The following is a 17,840-nucleotide window of genomic DNA, read 5'->3' as shown; positions in this document are numbered from 1 at the left end:
AAGAAAGAGAAAGAAAAAAGAAAAAGAAAGGAAGAAAGAAAGAAAAAGAAAGAGAAAGAAAAAAGGGAGGGAGGGAAAGAAAGAAAAAAGAAAAGAAAGAAAATGAAAGAGAAAGAAAAAGAAAGGAAGGAAGGAAGGAAATAAGAGATAAAGCAAGCAACAATAACAAAGAGACACAAGGAAACTTTTGAACGTGATGGATATGTTTATGACATGGATTGTAGTGATAGTAACATGAGTGTATGCATATATCCAAAGCACTGAATTTTATACATTAATTATGTTTATTGTAGACTGATTATAACTCAATAAAGCTGTGGAAAAAAGATGTGCAATAGGCCAGGCGCGGTGGCTCAAGCCTGTAATCCCAGCACTTTGGGAGGCCGAGACGGGCGGATCACGAGGTCAGGAGATCGAGACCATCCTGGCTAGCACGGTGAAACCCCGTCTCTACTAAAAAATACAAAAAAAAAAAAAAAAAAAAAAACCTAGCCGGGCGAGGTGGCGGGCGCCTGGAGTCCCAGCTACTCGGGAGGCTGAGGCAGGAGAATGGCATAAACCTGGGAGGCGGAGCTTGCAGTGAGCTGAGATCCGGCCACTGCACTCCAGCCTGGGCGACAGAGCGAGACTCTGTCTCAAAAAAAAAAAAAAAAAAAAAAAAGATGTGCAATAATAGTGCTCTCAGCATATTAATATATAAATAATAACAAAACAATGTTTAGTGAAGCAGTTTTTTAACCATTAATAAGTAAAATAGACTACTAAAAAAAAAAAAAAAAAAGAAAAAGACAAAGTACTCTGTTAACTGTTGTGCTCCTAGCTCCTGAACAGAATGCCTGCCATGTAGAATACACTTGATAGATTTTATAGGTATATTTTATATGCTAAGGAAATATTTTAGATCATGGGACAAATGGGGTTTAGGAAGCATATTTTACAAGTTTACTTAGCTCATTGGTGATACAACCTCAGGTTGCTAAAAGAGCTGGTATGTGGCAGTGGGAGAAGAGTTTACATTGAAATAGAACCATGAAAAAATAATATGTCAGAAAGAGAAAATAGCAAGTGTAAACGTACAGTTAAACGCAGAGTTTGGTAGAAGGCACATGTGACTATGATATGTATATTTACAGAGATTGGCATAAGGTAAGTTTGGGTAGGTAGACAGGACCATATCATGAAAGAGCTGTAGGCTATCATGAAAAGTTGAATATCAACAAAATCCAATGGAAAACTAAGGAAAAGTTTAAGCAGGTGCATAACACAATCAAATTTCTGTTTTAAAGACCCTACTCTGGTATAGAGTAAAGAACAAATTTGAGTAGGAGGTAAGGAGAATGCAGAAATCAATAAGAAAAAGTCTCAGTAAGAGATAATAGTGACAAAGAGGATAGAGTCAAAAATAATTAGATTTGCTGTAGAATAGAAATGGGAGTTGAGAGAGAAGAAATATCAAAAACAATACAATTAACAAGTTTTAACTTAAACTTGATGGATGGTAGTGTTAAAAAGTAAACGGAGGAAAACCAGGGAGGAATAGTTATTTTTGGTTGAAGGAGGAGGAGTTTTTGCATGATACTACATTAAGTTTTAAGTTGTTAAAGAGCTGATAATTGGGGGTAGAGGTAGAGTTGAGATGGAGAAGGATGGCACATGGATTTGAATTAATATCATTTAATTTTCAGAGTCCAGATATGCTGACCATTATGCCATGGAGCCAATTAATGTTATTTAATTTTGTAGTCTTATTTTATGCTCAGTTTATAAGTATAGAGGAATGTGAATATAGTGTTTTGAAGAAATGAGTAAAATGGAATCATTATTTTGTAGAAACTTCTGAAGCCTCAAATCAGAAAAGATTTTATATCAGAAAGAAATTTTATTGTGAATAATAATTTCTCAAAATGGAGAAGTGAAATCTGTTTTTATGTTATAATTGTAATCACTGGAGCTAGGCCTTTCCATCATGGAAACAGCTAATCCAAATTAATTTCTACTCTGTAAGATTTTTCCCTCAATAGATATTTCTTCAAAGAGCAAAGTAACTAAGCTTGAGTTAATTAATGCATTAATCCATTCTGTGAATTAATCTAGCCACAAGCAGCTATGCAATGTTATTTATTCTTTTCCTTAAAATAATTTCAGAATGGATATTTCTATAGCAACTGTACTCCAAGATAGGATCCATTGTAGCATATCACAATGAAATATAAACAAAATGAGTAAGTGAAAGCTGTTTGATTATTTTGAATTGGGTGGAACATAGTGATGGTGATTTCTTCTTCAATCAAATATAACAAACACTACCACTAGTATTGCTTTTAGTAGTGCTTTTCTCTTCCTTTTTTTTTTTTTTCAAATTTCATTCTAGCAAAACAAATTAGGAGAAAATACAACTGGGATACATACTTATCATGTAAGTTGCTTTTCCCCAGCAACATAATCATTATACATCCAAATGTCTCTGCTGTAATTCCATGATCCAACCAGGTATAACAGAAGAAACCAGTGGTAATGAGTAATAATTTAATAATAAAATAATGAGTTATTGTAGCTTAAGACTGTATTTTTATTTCTATTCTTGAATTAATGGCATTATGATTGATTGTCTTAATGATATTTGAACAGTATATGGTTTTTATTTTTGATACGATGTCTCAGTGTGTGTGTATATGTACTCTCTGTGATCAATCAAACCATCATGAATAACTTTCAGGTTAGTTTCTTGTTTTGAGGACATTAATAATTTAGAAAATGTATGTAAGATGGGGGCAGCTTGATATAATATAGTTAATGTAAGCTTTCAATTCAAATCTTGCTCTACCACTTATTAATCTTTACACAAGCAGTTTACTTTCTTTGAGCCTCATTTTCCTCATCTTCAATAGGAGAATAATGCATACCTTAAAAATTGTGATTAAAAAATACCTATCACTGGGTCTGGTATAAATATTACTTGCAAATGAACAACTATCTTGTTGATCTTAAGAATAAAAGAAAAAAAATATAAAAGTGACCTATTTTTACAGTAGACCTTAACATTTGGACAATGTGTTGATGTTTGTCAGAGCTGACACTTTATTAGCAGATGGGAGGCCCACATGAGCACCTTTTAGACTATCTTCCGAACTTAAAGAGTCTTTGTTCTCTTGAACAGACCCCCAGTAGCCACATAGTTGAATAAAGTAGACACCTAACACAGTATTGGCCAAGCCTGAATCTCTTACTTGAGAATTAGGAATTAGGAGGAGAACTCGTATTACCAGAGAGGTGATCTCATCCTTGAATGCTCTGTGTAATGTTTTGGAGGGATTTTTAAAAATACTATTAATGAGTCCTCCTCCAAGGGATTCTGATATAATTAGTAGGAAGATACCTGGCCTGGACATCGTAGTTTTTAAAACTCTCTACGTGTTTCTGATAAGTAGAGTAAAAAAATGACTGGGCTAGACCTATACAATATAAATCATTCTGGATAAAGAAGTAGGGGAAGCCAATTGGAAGAGGGAGAAGAATAAAGTGGCTGTACATAGAAAGAAAAAGGACAAAGCATGAAGAATCTTCTTACTTTCCTCGAGAATTCCCAGCTCTTCCTGGAGGCCTGGCTGCATTTCTGCATGATTTTCATGAGATCCTCCTGTACCTCATGGTAAGGCCAGTTTGTTACTTGCCACCAAAGTTCATTCTAAACTGGAAGTCAAAATTCCAGTAGGAAGAAAAATGCTCTATTTTAGGCAAGACCTTGGCAAAAGTGTGATGTTGGTGAATCTTAATGTCATTTAATGTGACTTAATTATAGAATATATATATACACACATACACACATAGATACTTAATTACCCAGGGCAATTACTATTCCCACTAGATGGTTCTTGGAGAGATTGGCCTAAAATCAGCAATCTTCCAGGGCTTGAATGCCACTCTACATTAGAATCATAGAATAATGGACTTTTATAGATTTGGAATAAAGTTAATGATTATTTCATCTAAACTGATTATCACTTTACTGGGAACTAATTTGAAAAAGACACTGAGTACCCAAGGTCACTAGTCTAATACATTCAGTAAATATGTTGAGTATCTCTGTGCCAAGTCTTATACTAGGTGCTGAAATTACATCAAGCGAGAGATAACATATATGTAAGCAAACAAGTACAAAGTATGATTAGGAAGCAGCTTTGCTTGTGGGAACCTGAGGAGGTTGTGTTTTTTGTTTTTTTGGGTTTTTTTTTTTTTTCATTTTCATCAGTTTTACTGCAATATAATTTGTATATAATAAAATTTGCCAATTTCCATTGTACCATTTGATGAGTTTTGACAGGTGTATGGAGTCATGTAACCATCACCACAATCACTCATCATAAATGTTGAGTAGGAACCATCAGCCTACTGTGGTTCCTTTGCTGGGAAGGACTGAGACATGAAGCAGTGGGACAAGTTAAAAGGTTAGTGTGGTAAATTCAGTGAGAAATAACCATGCTTGGACCAGGAGGTAGTAGTGGAGGTGAGAAATGGAATATATTTTGAAAAAAGAGACAATAGATTTTTCTGACAGACTGGCTATAAAGTGTAAAAGGAAAGGCACAAATGATTGTAAGGTTTTTGGCCAAAGGTATCGGAAGGATACAGTTGTCATTCTTTGAAATGGGCAAGGCTATAGAAGGAGCAGGTTTGGTGGCAGAAAATTCGCGTCAGGGGTTTTCAGTTTAAAAAGCCTAATAGATATTCAAGTGTGAGAAGTTTAAAATACAAGTCAGAAATATCCAACTGATTGCAACAATCTAATCAGAGGAGAGGTCTGAGTTAGAGATAGAAATGTGGGAGTGTAAACTATATCCCAAATAAACTGTAATGTGTCCATCAAGAAGGGATAGCATCCTAGGGGTGTTTGATGATGGATACAGACTATTTTCAAAAAAGGGAAAAAGAAGAGCTAATTAGCACACAATGTCCAGAGGTGAGGCTTCCTGGATGCTCAGTAACTGAAACATCTAGAAGTATTTCTAGGGTATATATTGGTAAGTTATCTTGGCCTGAGAGCTTTGTGGGACTATATCTTAGAACACGACCAATTCTGATTTTTGAATAAGCCCTTTCTGAGTTCATTGTTCTACACTTTACCAACAAGCCCCTTGTGGAAAATGTGCCCAGTCAAGACTTCAGAGTTTATCATGATAATGATCACGAAGCCATGGAATTAGGGCTTGGAAAATATCTTAAAGGTTATCTAGCTCCAACTTCACACCCATGGCTTGACTAATAGGTAATTTGAGTCATATCCAATGGAAATGATCTCACATCTCCCAGGACAGACCCTTTCCCTAATGGACAACTCTATTTCAAAATTATTTCTCATGTGGAACACAAACATACTTCACTGTAATTAATTTTCTTTTCTGCATCTAAGGGACCCCAGACTATACTCCTGCAGTTTGAGAGTTTCAACTTGACCATAAGTTTCTTGGCTTTCATCCCCTTTACAGGGCCTGTTACACAGTTTAGGTTTTAAAAGTTAAACCCTTGGCCTTCACTATACCTTCACAATATCTTCTGTCAAGAGGCTTCCTAGACTTTTTTTTTTTTTTTTTTTAGCTTAAAATAATTATTCATGATTAAATTGTGATAAAACATACATAATATAAAATTTACCATGTTAGACATCTTTAAGTGTACAGTTCCAGTGGCATTAAGCACATGTATCGTGTTTCTCCAGAACTTTTTTACCTTGCAAAACTAAAACACTATGCTCATTAAATGGTAGTTTATCATTTCCCCCTCTGTCTCCCTTTTTTACACACAAGGAGGTTTTTTAGTAGAGATGACAACAGGACTGACTTTTGAAGGCTTCGTTGGAATTTTCAAAGCATTATCACCGGCAGGAAAGAACATTCTGAGCAAAAACAAAAGGCAAAATGCAAAGATGCATTAATGATATTGTTTTATTTGAGAAATTATAACTAGTTCAATAAGTGGAAGCATAAAATATTTTGAAGGAGAGGTAGGAGATGAGATTAGAAAGGTTGGGGAGGGAGAAAGGCCCAGATCACAGTTGGGATTATATAATGCTGAGGTTATGGTTTGTTCTGTATGCAGTAAAGAACCTTGAAGGAATTTGCAGATGACAATGAAGTGAGAAAAATTAAGTGTAACACATGTATATTTTGGACTCCTCATGGCCTATGCTTGTCATGGAGTTAATTTTTAGAAATTTTATTGTAAGTGAATAAAACCTTTACTCAGTCTCTTCCCAAAAATTCTAAGGGTGAAAAAAGCAAACTTTAAAAAAATAGTCTTTAGACATCCTTGTTATTTTCAATTTCTCTTATGTCTAGGAAGGACTTTAAAAAGGAAAGGTTACTCTTTATCTTTACACTCTAAAACTTAGACATTTAGCTTTTCCTTAATCTCCATTTTTACCATTCTCATCTCGGTTCTTTAGGACTTCAGCTTCTTTTGCTTTTGTAGTTTTCTTTAGTTTTCATTGAGTGTATTTTGAACAATCAAAGAGGTCATGGTGATGTCCAGGTTATAAAATGATTCTTGCTTTACAATGGGAAGGCAAGGAGGGAAATGACAAAAATTCAAGTTTTCATTTTTAACCTTTTCAACCATGTTAGCGGATTCCTCAATTTCATAGCATATAGGTAAATGAGATACCTAACAAAGGATAACTAGAATGCTAAGAACATTTTGTATTAAAAGTAATTATTAAAGATAAAAATGTTTAGTATAGAGAAAAAATGGAGATGTAGGAAGTATACGTTAGTTCTGTAAAAAATACTTGAGGAATGCCAAGTGAAAAGGTGATTTTATTTATCTGTTTCTCCACAGAGGAAAGAATTGCCTTCAAGGGTAAATATTTTATACAAATGCTTTTTTTTTTTTTTTTTTTTTTTTTTTTTTTTTGAGATGGAGTCTCGCTCCGTTACCCAGGCTGGAGTCCAGTGGCATGATCTCGGCTCACTGCAAGACCCATCTCCCAGGTTCATGCCATTCTCCTGCCTCAGCCTCCCCAGTAGCTGGGACTACAGGTGCCTGCCACCATGCCTGGCTAATTTTTTATATTTTTAGTAGAGATGGGGTTTCACCATAGCCAGGATGGTCTCCATCTCCTGACCTCATAATCTGCCCACCTCAGCCTCCCAAAGTGCTGGGATTACAGGCATGAGCCACCACGCCTGGCATAGGTGCATATTTTTAATTGTGGAGATAATAATTTGGTTAAGATATGTTTGGTCACTGTCCTCAAGGAGCTTATGTTATATTTGAAGAGAAAATTAACATGTATGGCCAACTGTGATGACAGCTGAGTAGCAGCATATCTTAAACTGTGGGATAGCCACATAATTGTCTTCTTTTGAGAAGTATCTGTTCATATCCTTCACCCACTTTTTGATAGGGTTGCTTTTTTTTTTTTTTTTTTTTCCTTGTAAGTTTGTTTAAGTTCTTTGTAGATTCTGGATATTAGCCCTTTGTCAGATGGATAGATTACAGAAATCTTCTCCTGTTCTGTAGGTTGCCTGTTCACTCTGGTGATAGTTTCTTTTGATGTGTAGAAGCTCTTTAGTTTAATTAGATCCCATCTGTCACATTTGGCTTTTGTTGCCATTGCTCTTGGTGTTTTAATCATGAAGTCTTTGCCCATGCCTGTATCCTGAATAGTATTTGCCTAGGTTTTCTTCTAGGGTTTTTATGGTTTTTGGTCTTACATTTAAGTCTCCAATCCATCTTGAGTTATTTTTTGTGTAAGGTGTAAGGAAGGGGTCCAGTTTCAGTTTTTTGCATATGGCTAGCCAGTTTTACCAACACCAGTTATTAAATAGGGACTTACTTCCCCATTGCTTGTTTTTGTCAGGTTTGTCAAAGAGATCAGATGTTTGTAGATGTGTGGCTTTATTTCTGAGGCCTCCATTCTGTTTCATTGGTCTATGTATCTGTTTTGGTACCAGCACCTTGCTGTTTTGGTTACTGTAGCCTTGTAGTATAATTTGAAGTCAGATAGCGTGATGCCTCCAGCTTTGTTCTTTTTGATTAGGGTTGTGTTGGCTGTACAGGCTCTTTTTTGGTTCCATATGAAATTTAAGTAGTTTTTTCTACTTCTCTGAAGAAATTCGATGGTAGCTTGATGGGTATAGCACTGAATCTGTAAATTACTTTGGGCCGTGTGGCTGTTTTCATGATATTGATTCTTTCTGTCCTTGGAAACGTTTTTCCATTTGTTTGTATCCTCTCTTATTTCCTTGAGCAGTGGTTTGTAGTTCTCCTTGAAAAGGTCCTTCACATTCCTTGTAAGTTGTATTTGGAGGGATTTTATTCTCTTTGTAGCAGTTGTGAATAGGAGTTCACTCATGATTTGGCTCTCTGTTTGTCTGAAGACATTTGTGCAGCCAACAAACATATGATAAAAAGGTCATCATTACAGGTCATTAGAGAAATGCAAATCAAAACTACAATGAGATCCCATCTTATGCCAGTTAGAATGGCGATCATTAAAATGTCAGGAAACAACAGATGCTAGAGAGGATGTGGAGAAATAACACTTACACTGTTGGTGGGAGTGTAAATTAGTTCAACCATTGCAGAAGACAGTGTGGCGATTCCTCAAGAATCTAGATCCAGAAATACCATTTGACCCAGCAATCCCATTACCGGGTATATACCCAAAGGATGATAAATCATTCTGCTATAAAGACACATGCACACGCATGTTTACTGCAGCACTATTCACAATTGTAAAGACTTGGAACCAAACCAAATTTCCATCGATGATAGACTAGGTAATGAAAATGTGGTACATATATACCATGGCATACTATGCAGTCTCCAAAAAGGATGAGTTCACATCCTTTGTAGGGACATGGATGAAGCTGGAAACCATCATTCTCGGCAAACTAACACAGGGACAGAAAACTAAACACTGCATGTTCTCACTTATAAGTGGGAGTTGAACACATGGACTCAGAGAGGGGAATGTCACACACTGGGGCCAGTTGGGGAGTGGGGGGTTAGGGGATGGATAGCATTAGGAGAAATACCTAATGTAGATGATGGGTTGATGCGTGCAGCAAACCACCATAGCATCAGTATACCTATGTTACAAACCTGCACATTCTGCACATGTATCCCAGAACTTAAAGAATAATAATAAAGTAAAATTGTGGAATAGTAAATAAAAAAGAGGTAGCTACTTCACAAAAGTGTATAGATGGTAGTAAGTAAATGTCCTAATAAGTATATGCTTGAATGAATCAGTTGAGTTTGGAAGGATTATGAAGAGTTTAATGCATGAGGAAAGTCTTAAATTTATTTGTATTTTAAGCAGCTAAAAAAATGCATAAAATAATGTATGGAGACATAACAGTGTGATGAACTATCGGTAGTAAATTTTGTGTTTGTTTGGTGGTAGGTGGTAAATTTATTTGTATCGTTTTGCATATAAATGTCAGGGACCTTGTCTGTTTTGTTCATCTTTTTAACCCCAAGTTCTTAACAAATACCTGCTGAATAAATAAATGAACGAAAATAGGAAAATAGTTCTATATGAACATTAGTAACTGAGTCTAACAGGTATATTGGCAGTACATTATAAAAAAAATCAGACTATGCCATGCAAAGAAATGTTAAGTTGGTTTCCTGAAAAATACAGGGAAGTTAATGCATTTTAGTACTTAAACGTATAACCAAATATTTTCAATATAATCAATAAATTAAAATACTTATACTTTTTGTGACCTATGAGTGTCTCAGATAAAATAATTTCTCTATAATGAAAAGGGAAGGACTTTAGAATGGGTAATTTTCAGCATGTGGAGAAGAAAGATGGAATGTGAAAAGTGCAGAGATAGGAAGGCACAAAGTATTTTTGAGAAGGAATGTTTGAAACATTTTATTTCTGAGGGTGGATTAAGAACATAAGCCAACAAGGCAGCAAACTGTATATTTTATTGTGGCTTTACCAGTAACGGAGCAACTTACAGATACTCATTTAGCCTCTTTTGGCTTTAGTTTTCTGTTTGTAAAATAAAGCTTTTAAAGTAGTCTCTTTGATTGTTCTAGCTCTACATAGTAATAAGTAGAACTGAAAAAGTTGATTCAGGACAGTCTATGGAGTAAAGTAAAGGGCAAACTCTTTACTTTGAGTTTCACTTAATGGATTTTAGAGTATCATGGGGATATGGTTTGGCTGTGTCCCCACCCAAATCTCATCTTGTATTCCCATGTGTTAGGAGAGGAACCTGTTGGGAGGAAATTGAATCATGGGGGCAGGTCTTTCCCATGCTGTTCTCATGATAGTGAATACGTCTCACAAGATCTGATGGTTTTAAAAAGAGGAGTACCCCTGCATAAACTCTCCCTCTTTGCCTGATTTCATCCATGTAAGATGTGACTTGCTCCTCCTTGCCTTCCTCCATGATTGTGAGGCTTCCCCAGCCACGTGGAACTTTAAGTTCAGTTAAACCTCTTTCCTTTGTAAATTGCCCAGTTTCAAGCATGTCTTTAACAGCAGTGTGAAAATGAAATAACACACATGGCTTCTTTTAAAAATTGTTTTAGTATACCTTCAAATCTATTTATTTCATCAATTAACTTGTATTTATCATTGAAAATATGAAAATTATAGTAAGCAAAAATTTAAAAATTAAAGGTCATCTAAAACCCTGATTCTGAGATATAATTCTCCTAGCATGTTGGTGTTTATCTTTTGTGATTGATGGGTAAATGGAAACATACAGCAAAATAGATATACATGTTTTTCCATCAAAAACTTGGAATTTACATATCATATTATAATATTAACTCACTGTTTTACTTTGTACATAATAAACCCTCTTTCATGTCAATAAATTATTTTCTTCTGTATCATTTCTGATGCTAGCATAGCGTTCCTTTTTACAATAGAACCATTATGGAACCAATCCCCATTGTTCAACACCTAGGTTGTTTCCTTATATCTGTTATTTACTACACTACTGGATGAATGGGAAAATAGTATTGTCTAAAATTGAAAATCTAGATAACATATTCGTTAGGAGGGAATATGATGAGATAGAAGAGTTGATATTAAAGTGTAAGAGCAAAGCATCTACATCCAAAGACCTTGAAGTCTTTTGGAAATCTGAGTTTGGAGATTGCAATTGAGATTTGGGAGGAATTAACCTTGTGATGAGAACTGAAAGTAGATAAGCTTGAGTTTGCTGAGCAAGGGTACAAAGGGGGAACAGGCTTTTAAAATTCAGAAAAGGAGATGTACATTAGGGCATGGATGTATGATGAAGTTGAACAGACTGAGTTGTTATAGCACGACAAAGACAAAGCTAAAAATAGCCCTGTGTTGCACAGTATGAAAAAAGACTGCCTATGGCATGTGAAGATTTTAGATTATATTACAAACACATATACATAGTAGCACTTTTGTGAATAAAAGAAAAAATATATAAGAAGCTGTATTTCTCATTTGAAAGAATTGTGTGTGTGTGTGTGTGTGTGTGTGTATTTTATTGTTTGCTTTGATGTGTTTGGTTTTGTTTTGAAGCTTAAAGAAAATCTTGCAAAATTTGTCCAAATCATTTTCTTTCTTAGTATTAAGGCAGCAACCTTTGTAAGAATTTCAAAGCAATTACTTATTTATTTAAAACTACATAAATTAAGCAATGCAAGTTGAACTATGCATACATATCTGCCTCCTTGGGCTGTTGCCTAATGCCATATATAGCTACAATTATGAACAAACCAAAATTCGTCTGTAAGACTGAGAAAAATAGATATTTCAACACACAGCCATAACAAGAGAAGAATACTTATAAGGTCATTTATTTCACCTTGTAAAGTACAGGTATGTAGGACTACGTGTAGTTCTGCTATTGGAATCAAAGGAAGTTGGCTCAACGTTGTTTCTAAAGCAGGGAAGGTGTTTCTATACTTTTACCGATATGAATCAACCTGTAATGTAAGGAAATTCTTCCTTAGTCTATCCTTAAAACTTGCTTGATTTAATTTATATTATGATTACACAAAGCTAAGAAAATACCATCAAGCAAGTTTTCATAAATTAAGCACAAAGAGGCTGGTTAGTGGGGCCAGGAGAAAAATTCTAAAATTATTCCCTTTTGTGTTTGAATTTCAGTATCTTTTAAATAAAGTTGTTTGTTTGTTTATTTAATTGATAATACTTTCCATACTGCCTTTGAAATTTAAAAAGAATGATATTGTATGTATTCGGTTTACTGCTAACTGACTTTTTGCCGGTTGTTGTCATTGTAAACATCCATGTGTGGACACACATACATACACACACCTCAAATTAACCCCCAGTTTCCTATATTTTACGTTGTAGTTTTTGTCTTTGCTAATAATCCTTTTAATAGTATAGCAATCCTAGGTGAGGACAGAAAAATTATGTCACACCCAGACTAACCAATATTCAGAAATAGGCCTTGAAGCCCAGAACATCCCTGGGAGAAGGCGCCTGCCATAACTGAAGCCTGGATCCCATCAGGCATCTCTTTGCATGTACCCGAGACACATTAGTGTTTCAGTTGATAAGTTTGATGCCTTTTTACATATTAAGTGAACTTTGCTTTGCATTATAAGTGGTGGAGGGCCAGAAATAATTTCTATGCAAGTCATGGCAATCTTTATCTACACAAGACACACTCCTATAAAATTAAAGTTCTGCTCAAATAACTTTTCTTTTGAGTGATGATTCACAAGAGAAAGGATTTCTACTTTTGAATTAACTAGCCCTGTCCATTCAGTAACCGCTTTGGCTGAGAAAATTCATCCTTTTTATATTTTCCAGTGTTATTTGTCTTTTGGAGATAAACAGAGAGAGAGAAGGGGAGGGAGGAATGGAGAGAGAGAGAGAGACTTTACAAACAAAAGGCCTGATGCAATCGTTAATAACCTCCCCAGTCAGAAAAGGAGACAACATTTAGCAAGCACCTATGTAGGATGTTTCAGTGTGCCATGTGCTAAGAATAAGTGTTTTTATTAAAACATTCCAATAATCCTGCAAAGAAGCATTATTACACTGATCATTTAACAAAGGTAAATTTACAGTTTTGAGTGCCAGTCAAACATTTTGACATAAACTGTTTGGGACCTATTTGGTTTCAGGAAAAAGAACAAACCCCCATAATGCACATGAGTACACTACCCACTTTCCAAATTACATATCTCTCTGCAGCTTATGATTTTCTGAATTTTCCAATCTTCCTGTGAGGTAGAAATTAGGCAAGCAGCATTCCTGCTGCTATACAGAAAACGATAGAGAAGAAAAGACAGGGACGTATTAGTTGGCTTTCCTACAATCACCTAAACAATAGTGAGATTACTGGAAATTGAATTTAGGCCCCCTGACTTGCCGTTGCTCATATCTCTGAGCACTAAAGGTATTTTCATAAATTAAGTACAAATAGACTGGGTTGGACCAGGGAGAAAAATTCTAAAATTATTCCCTTCTGTATTTGAATCTCAGTATGTTTTAAATACAGTTGTTTGTTTATTTAATTGATTTTATTTCTGCTAATACTCTTCATACTGCCTTTGAAATTAAAATAGGATATTATATGAATTCAGTTCCCTGCTAACTGACTTTTTGCCAGTTTTTTTCATTGTAAACAGACTGTTGTAATCTATGTTAATTCGGATGCTGTGTTGAAGTGATTTTTGTAAAATATTATTATGGACAATTTAGATGTAATATGAAACCAATTATTGGTTTGTATTTTGCAGTCACAATATGGAGCTTCCATTTCTGCCAAGCCTGAACTACCCCTCTTTTACACTCCTATTGATCTGGTGGACATTAGTGTAGAAATGGCCGGATTGAAGTTTATAAATCCTTTTGGTCTTGCTAGTGCAACTCCAGCTACCAGCACATCAATGATTCGAAGAGCTTTTGAAGCTGGATGGGGTTTTGCCCTGACCAAAACTTTCTCTCTTGATAAGGTAAGAAAATATTATTGAAATCATATAGAAATGTCTATCATATATTTTAATTAAGGTATAAATATTATAATGAATTTTTTTTTTACTAAGAAACTTACTAAACTATTTGACAAGACCTATCATTACACATTAGTCTTTAGCTTCTTTCCTTCCTTTCTGTCCCATGGAAGGACGGGGAGGCATACATTTCTCATTTGTATTGTCTAGGAAGCAACAAAGATATAAATATTACAAAAGTGAGTTTTTCATTTAATAATCACAAACTCTTATTTTTGTATTATTAATTGTTTCATTATTTTGGATGACTCAGCTCAAAGATAGGGACACAATTGATTTGGTTTGCACAAAATTCTGGGATTCAATTTATGTCAAAAAGAATCCCGGTGTAATTTATTGGTACTGGTAATAGGATAGATTCTTCCCAAATTTGGAATACAGAAACCTTTCTCAAAAACAAATACCCTGAGTTTCATTTAACAGTATGACTTTCTACTTACCCGGAAGTGGACATCTTATACTTAGTAGGAAATAAACTACGTATTAAAATTGAGATTTGAGTCTTTAAAGTACACAAAGTATATAAATGCATGTTTTTAAAGTAGGATGCTTTATACAACAAAAGGGTTGCATCCTTATATGGTTTTGAATTAGAAAAGAGCAACACACTTTAACATTTTTAGACTGTTTGTTGATAAATTATAAATACTAAACCTCTCAATGTATTTAATACTAACTGGTAGTTAGTAATAATTAATGTATATGAATGTGTGAATTTAGTGACTAAGAAAAGAGTATCATTATTTGAATCAGCTTTATCCTTAGGCAAAGAAAATAATAGAGAAAAAACATGCCCCATTAAGCACATTCTCTCTTTCTTTTTCCTCTTACTAGGATCAATAGCTGGCATTATTATGGCTAAAACATTAAGGCTGTCTGATTCTGACAGCTTTACAAGATGCAATGTGTAAGTGTGGTCAGGAAAATCTAGAGAATTCTCAAAAGTTAGGAAAAAAACAGTGCAGGAAAAAAATGCTTCATGAAGATTTTTTATATTTAGATATCTAAAGAGAAGTTATTTTTTCAAATAAATCAACTGAATATTTTATTAAACAAAGTGCAAAAATTAACAGAATATACTAGATTCAGCTTTAGAATATCATGAATCCATTGTTTATAACCTTGTAGAATATTGATAGTATATTTGTCTTTGTTTCAATTGATTGTTTAAAAATTACTGAGAAGCTATAGTCAAATGTTTAATCTGTTGGAGAAAACTGAGTCTCAGATACCATTTACTGACTATATTAGTTATGCTATTAAAAAATATATCTATGTAAACCGAAATAGCTGGCTAATTGGGCACAAGTGAAGAATTATAGCTGAAAAAAAGGCGTTTGTTGCTTTGAATTTGATGTTTTCTTTGCTTGCAATAATTGAATTCTGATTAATCAGAGACATCAGTCTTTACGCTGTTGGTGACATGCATTGATTTGTGATGCTGTGTCTTTCAGTAACCTAGTAGCACTTGCCTTTATTAGGATCACCAGCAGAAATAAACGTGGAAGCTAACTTCCTTCTAAACCTCCAATTTGAATTTAATCTATCAATTTAGAAGTCTGTGATGCTGGTTCAAAAGGGGAGTTATGAACAAATGGAAATTAAATTTGGCACATGAAATGTAACCATGCGGGGCTTTTTGGAAACCCTATTTCACTTACTTTGATGGTGGGTACAACAAAATATTGTGCAGACTATTTTAAACATATTTGTGCAAATTGCAATGACAAAAATAATGAAGCCACCTTGGGCTTATGTAATGCCATTTTTAAAAAAGATTATTTTCCATATGTGATTTTGCCGAGTAGTGCGTTTGCCTCATAGAGGTCTACTTTTTTTGTTTCCTTATCTGGTTCCTAATTAGTGATTAAATTTGTGAATTTGTAATTACATCTTATGTGCTTATTTCTGTGCTTTCCTATTGATGAAATGTTGGTAATATACAACTCAGTAGTATGAACATACGTTTTTCCCCATAGCCTTTTACTAAAGACGTCTATTAAAGTGTTACATGTACTATACATTCTGTGACATTATAGTATACCAATTTAGATTAGCTGTATTATAATTTATTATGGCAATTGAAGAATCTGTTTAAAATGTATTAAAATTCAGAATCTTGACATGTGAAATTTGGATGCTCTTAATATGACAAAGGTTATTCTATGGGGTTTTGTTATCATATGAAATATTAATATTTCACAATACAGTTTTGATGAAATACAATTTGCCAAGCTTGCATATGATAAAGAAATTAAATGCTTACCAAGGGAGTTCAATAAAAATTAGAGCCCTGACTGAACATCTGCTAGAAATTTTATTATCCTGTCCTACTGACAGTGTGGCTCCCTCGTTGTTTTTCTGGATTGACAGCTGAGTATTGCACTGATTTCTGCAGCAAATATGTTTACGTGAACTTTGTTTCCCTATTTTTATTTTTTTGGGAGTTCGGAACATGCTTTTGATTTTCATCCTACATATATATTTTTTATACTCTTGACATTTGTAGATGCCAGATTGAGGTCTAATACGCTGCAGCACCGATAGACCATTGACTTACAGTGAAATGCCAGTTGATATCTCCGTAAACAGAAATATTATTATTCTTTACTGTGCAGTCTATATAAAAGCTGTATGTGCTTTCTTTAAAAAGGCAAATGATCAGATTTTTAATGTCAAATATAAAAAGATCTGTTTGCTTTTGTGTTAAATAACATCAAAAATGGCTTTTATTAACTATATTCTTCCCCCTCAAATCAGTCTTTTCAAGAATATTTCAAAATAACAAGATTGCTTTTCTTGAGATTCTATTTATGTTTTATAAAGATAGTAAAGTCATATTTAAAATATAGTTATGAAATTATTTTTCTATATAAATGTGTATGGGCTCCAAGTTTAAATTTTGAAAGGTGAGAGAGAAATCGATCTGTCAAGCTTGATTAAAGCTAAATTATCATGACAAAACAGAGAAGTGATCTGTTTAAGAGGGAATATTAGAAATGGTTTGGACTTCACATAAAATAACCCTTTGACCTGTGTTCATATTATATTGATAGGAAATAGATAAAAACATTTTATTTTCATTAATCTTGTCCATAAATTTTTTTCTCTTGGAGAACTACATATTATATACTGCAAATCTATAACATGAAACTGCAAGTTGCATAGCTTTATTACTACACAGATAAATAAACTAAGAAGTATTTATTTCTATCCTAAATCAAATCTAAACCCAAGCAACAGTTCACTTCACTTGTAAGCCGTCTCTACACATAGATTAACTTGTGATTAACTTTTATTATGAAAATGTCTCAAATGAATAGATTTTGTTTTAATAAGTATCAAATTAGGTAAATAAGTATTCATATAATAGGTCTCTCTTATAAAATGATAAGAAGTAAAATCTGAAAATATTTAAGGCTCTTTTTTTGGCATCAAAGTATTTCTTGTAGCTCTTTCTGTAAAATACAACCTTATACCACATAGCACAAAGCTTAATGTATAAGAGAGATTTGATAAATGTTTCATAAATATTCACTGGATAAATGAATACATAGAATTTTTTGGCAAGAGCATATTGAGTTTATTTTTTCCCAGTATATGAACAGACAGTTAACACATAAAACAATTGACTGTTTTGAGTATTGATCTCAATTAAAGGAGAAAATGCCAATTAAAAATGTTCACATTCTATGTTGCTTTCTATAGTGCATCTATACATGTCTAAAAATGAAAATGTCAGTGAAATTTCTAAATGTATGGATTGTGGCTTAAGACTTAGGTTGTTGTATAAGCCTTTAAATGCAGAAGATTTTTGAGAAAACAGGACAAGT

The 17,840-nt window shown here is 34.0% G+C and overlaps 1 protein-coding gene across 5 annotated transcripts in view; it reads left to right on the top strand.

Moving 5' to 3' along the window:
* Positions 1-17,840, top strand: part of DPYD (dihydropyrimidine dehydrogenase) — an 869,249-nt gene that overhangs the window by 412,657 nt on the left and 438,752 nt on the right. For all 5 annotated transcript variants that reach the window (XM_031654381.1, XM_031654339.1, XM_031654360.1 and 2 more), the window contains one exon: positions 13,735-13,950. In XM_031654381.1, coding sequence (XP_031510241.1) covers positions 13,735-13,950 — 216 coding nt within the window. The remainder of the gene's footprint in view (positions 1-13,734; positions 13,951-17,840) is intronic.

This window comes from Papio anubis, chromosome 1 (assembly GCF_008728515.1).
Source record: "Papio anubis isolate 15944 chromosome 1, Panubis1.0, whole genome shotgun sequence".
In the NCBI taxonomy this organism is placed as follows: domain Eukaryota; kingdom Metazoa; phylum Chordata; class Mammalia; order Primates; family Cercopithecidae; genus Papio; species Papio anubis.
Note: the sequence above shows the minus strand (reverse complement) of the source record. Positions and strands in the feature narration are given on the sequence as shown.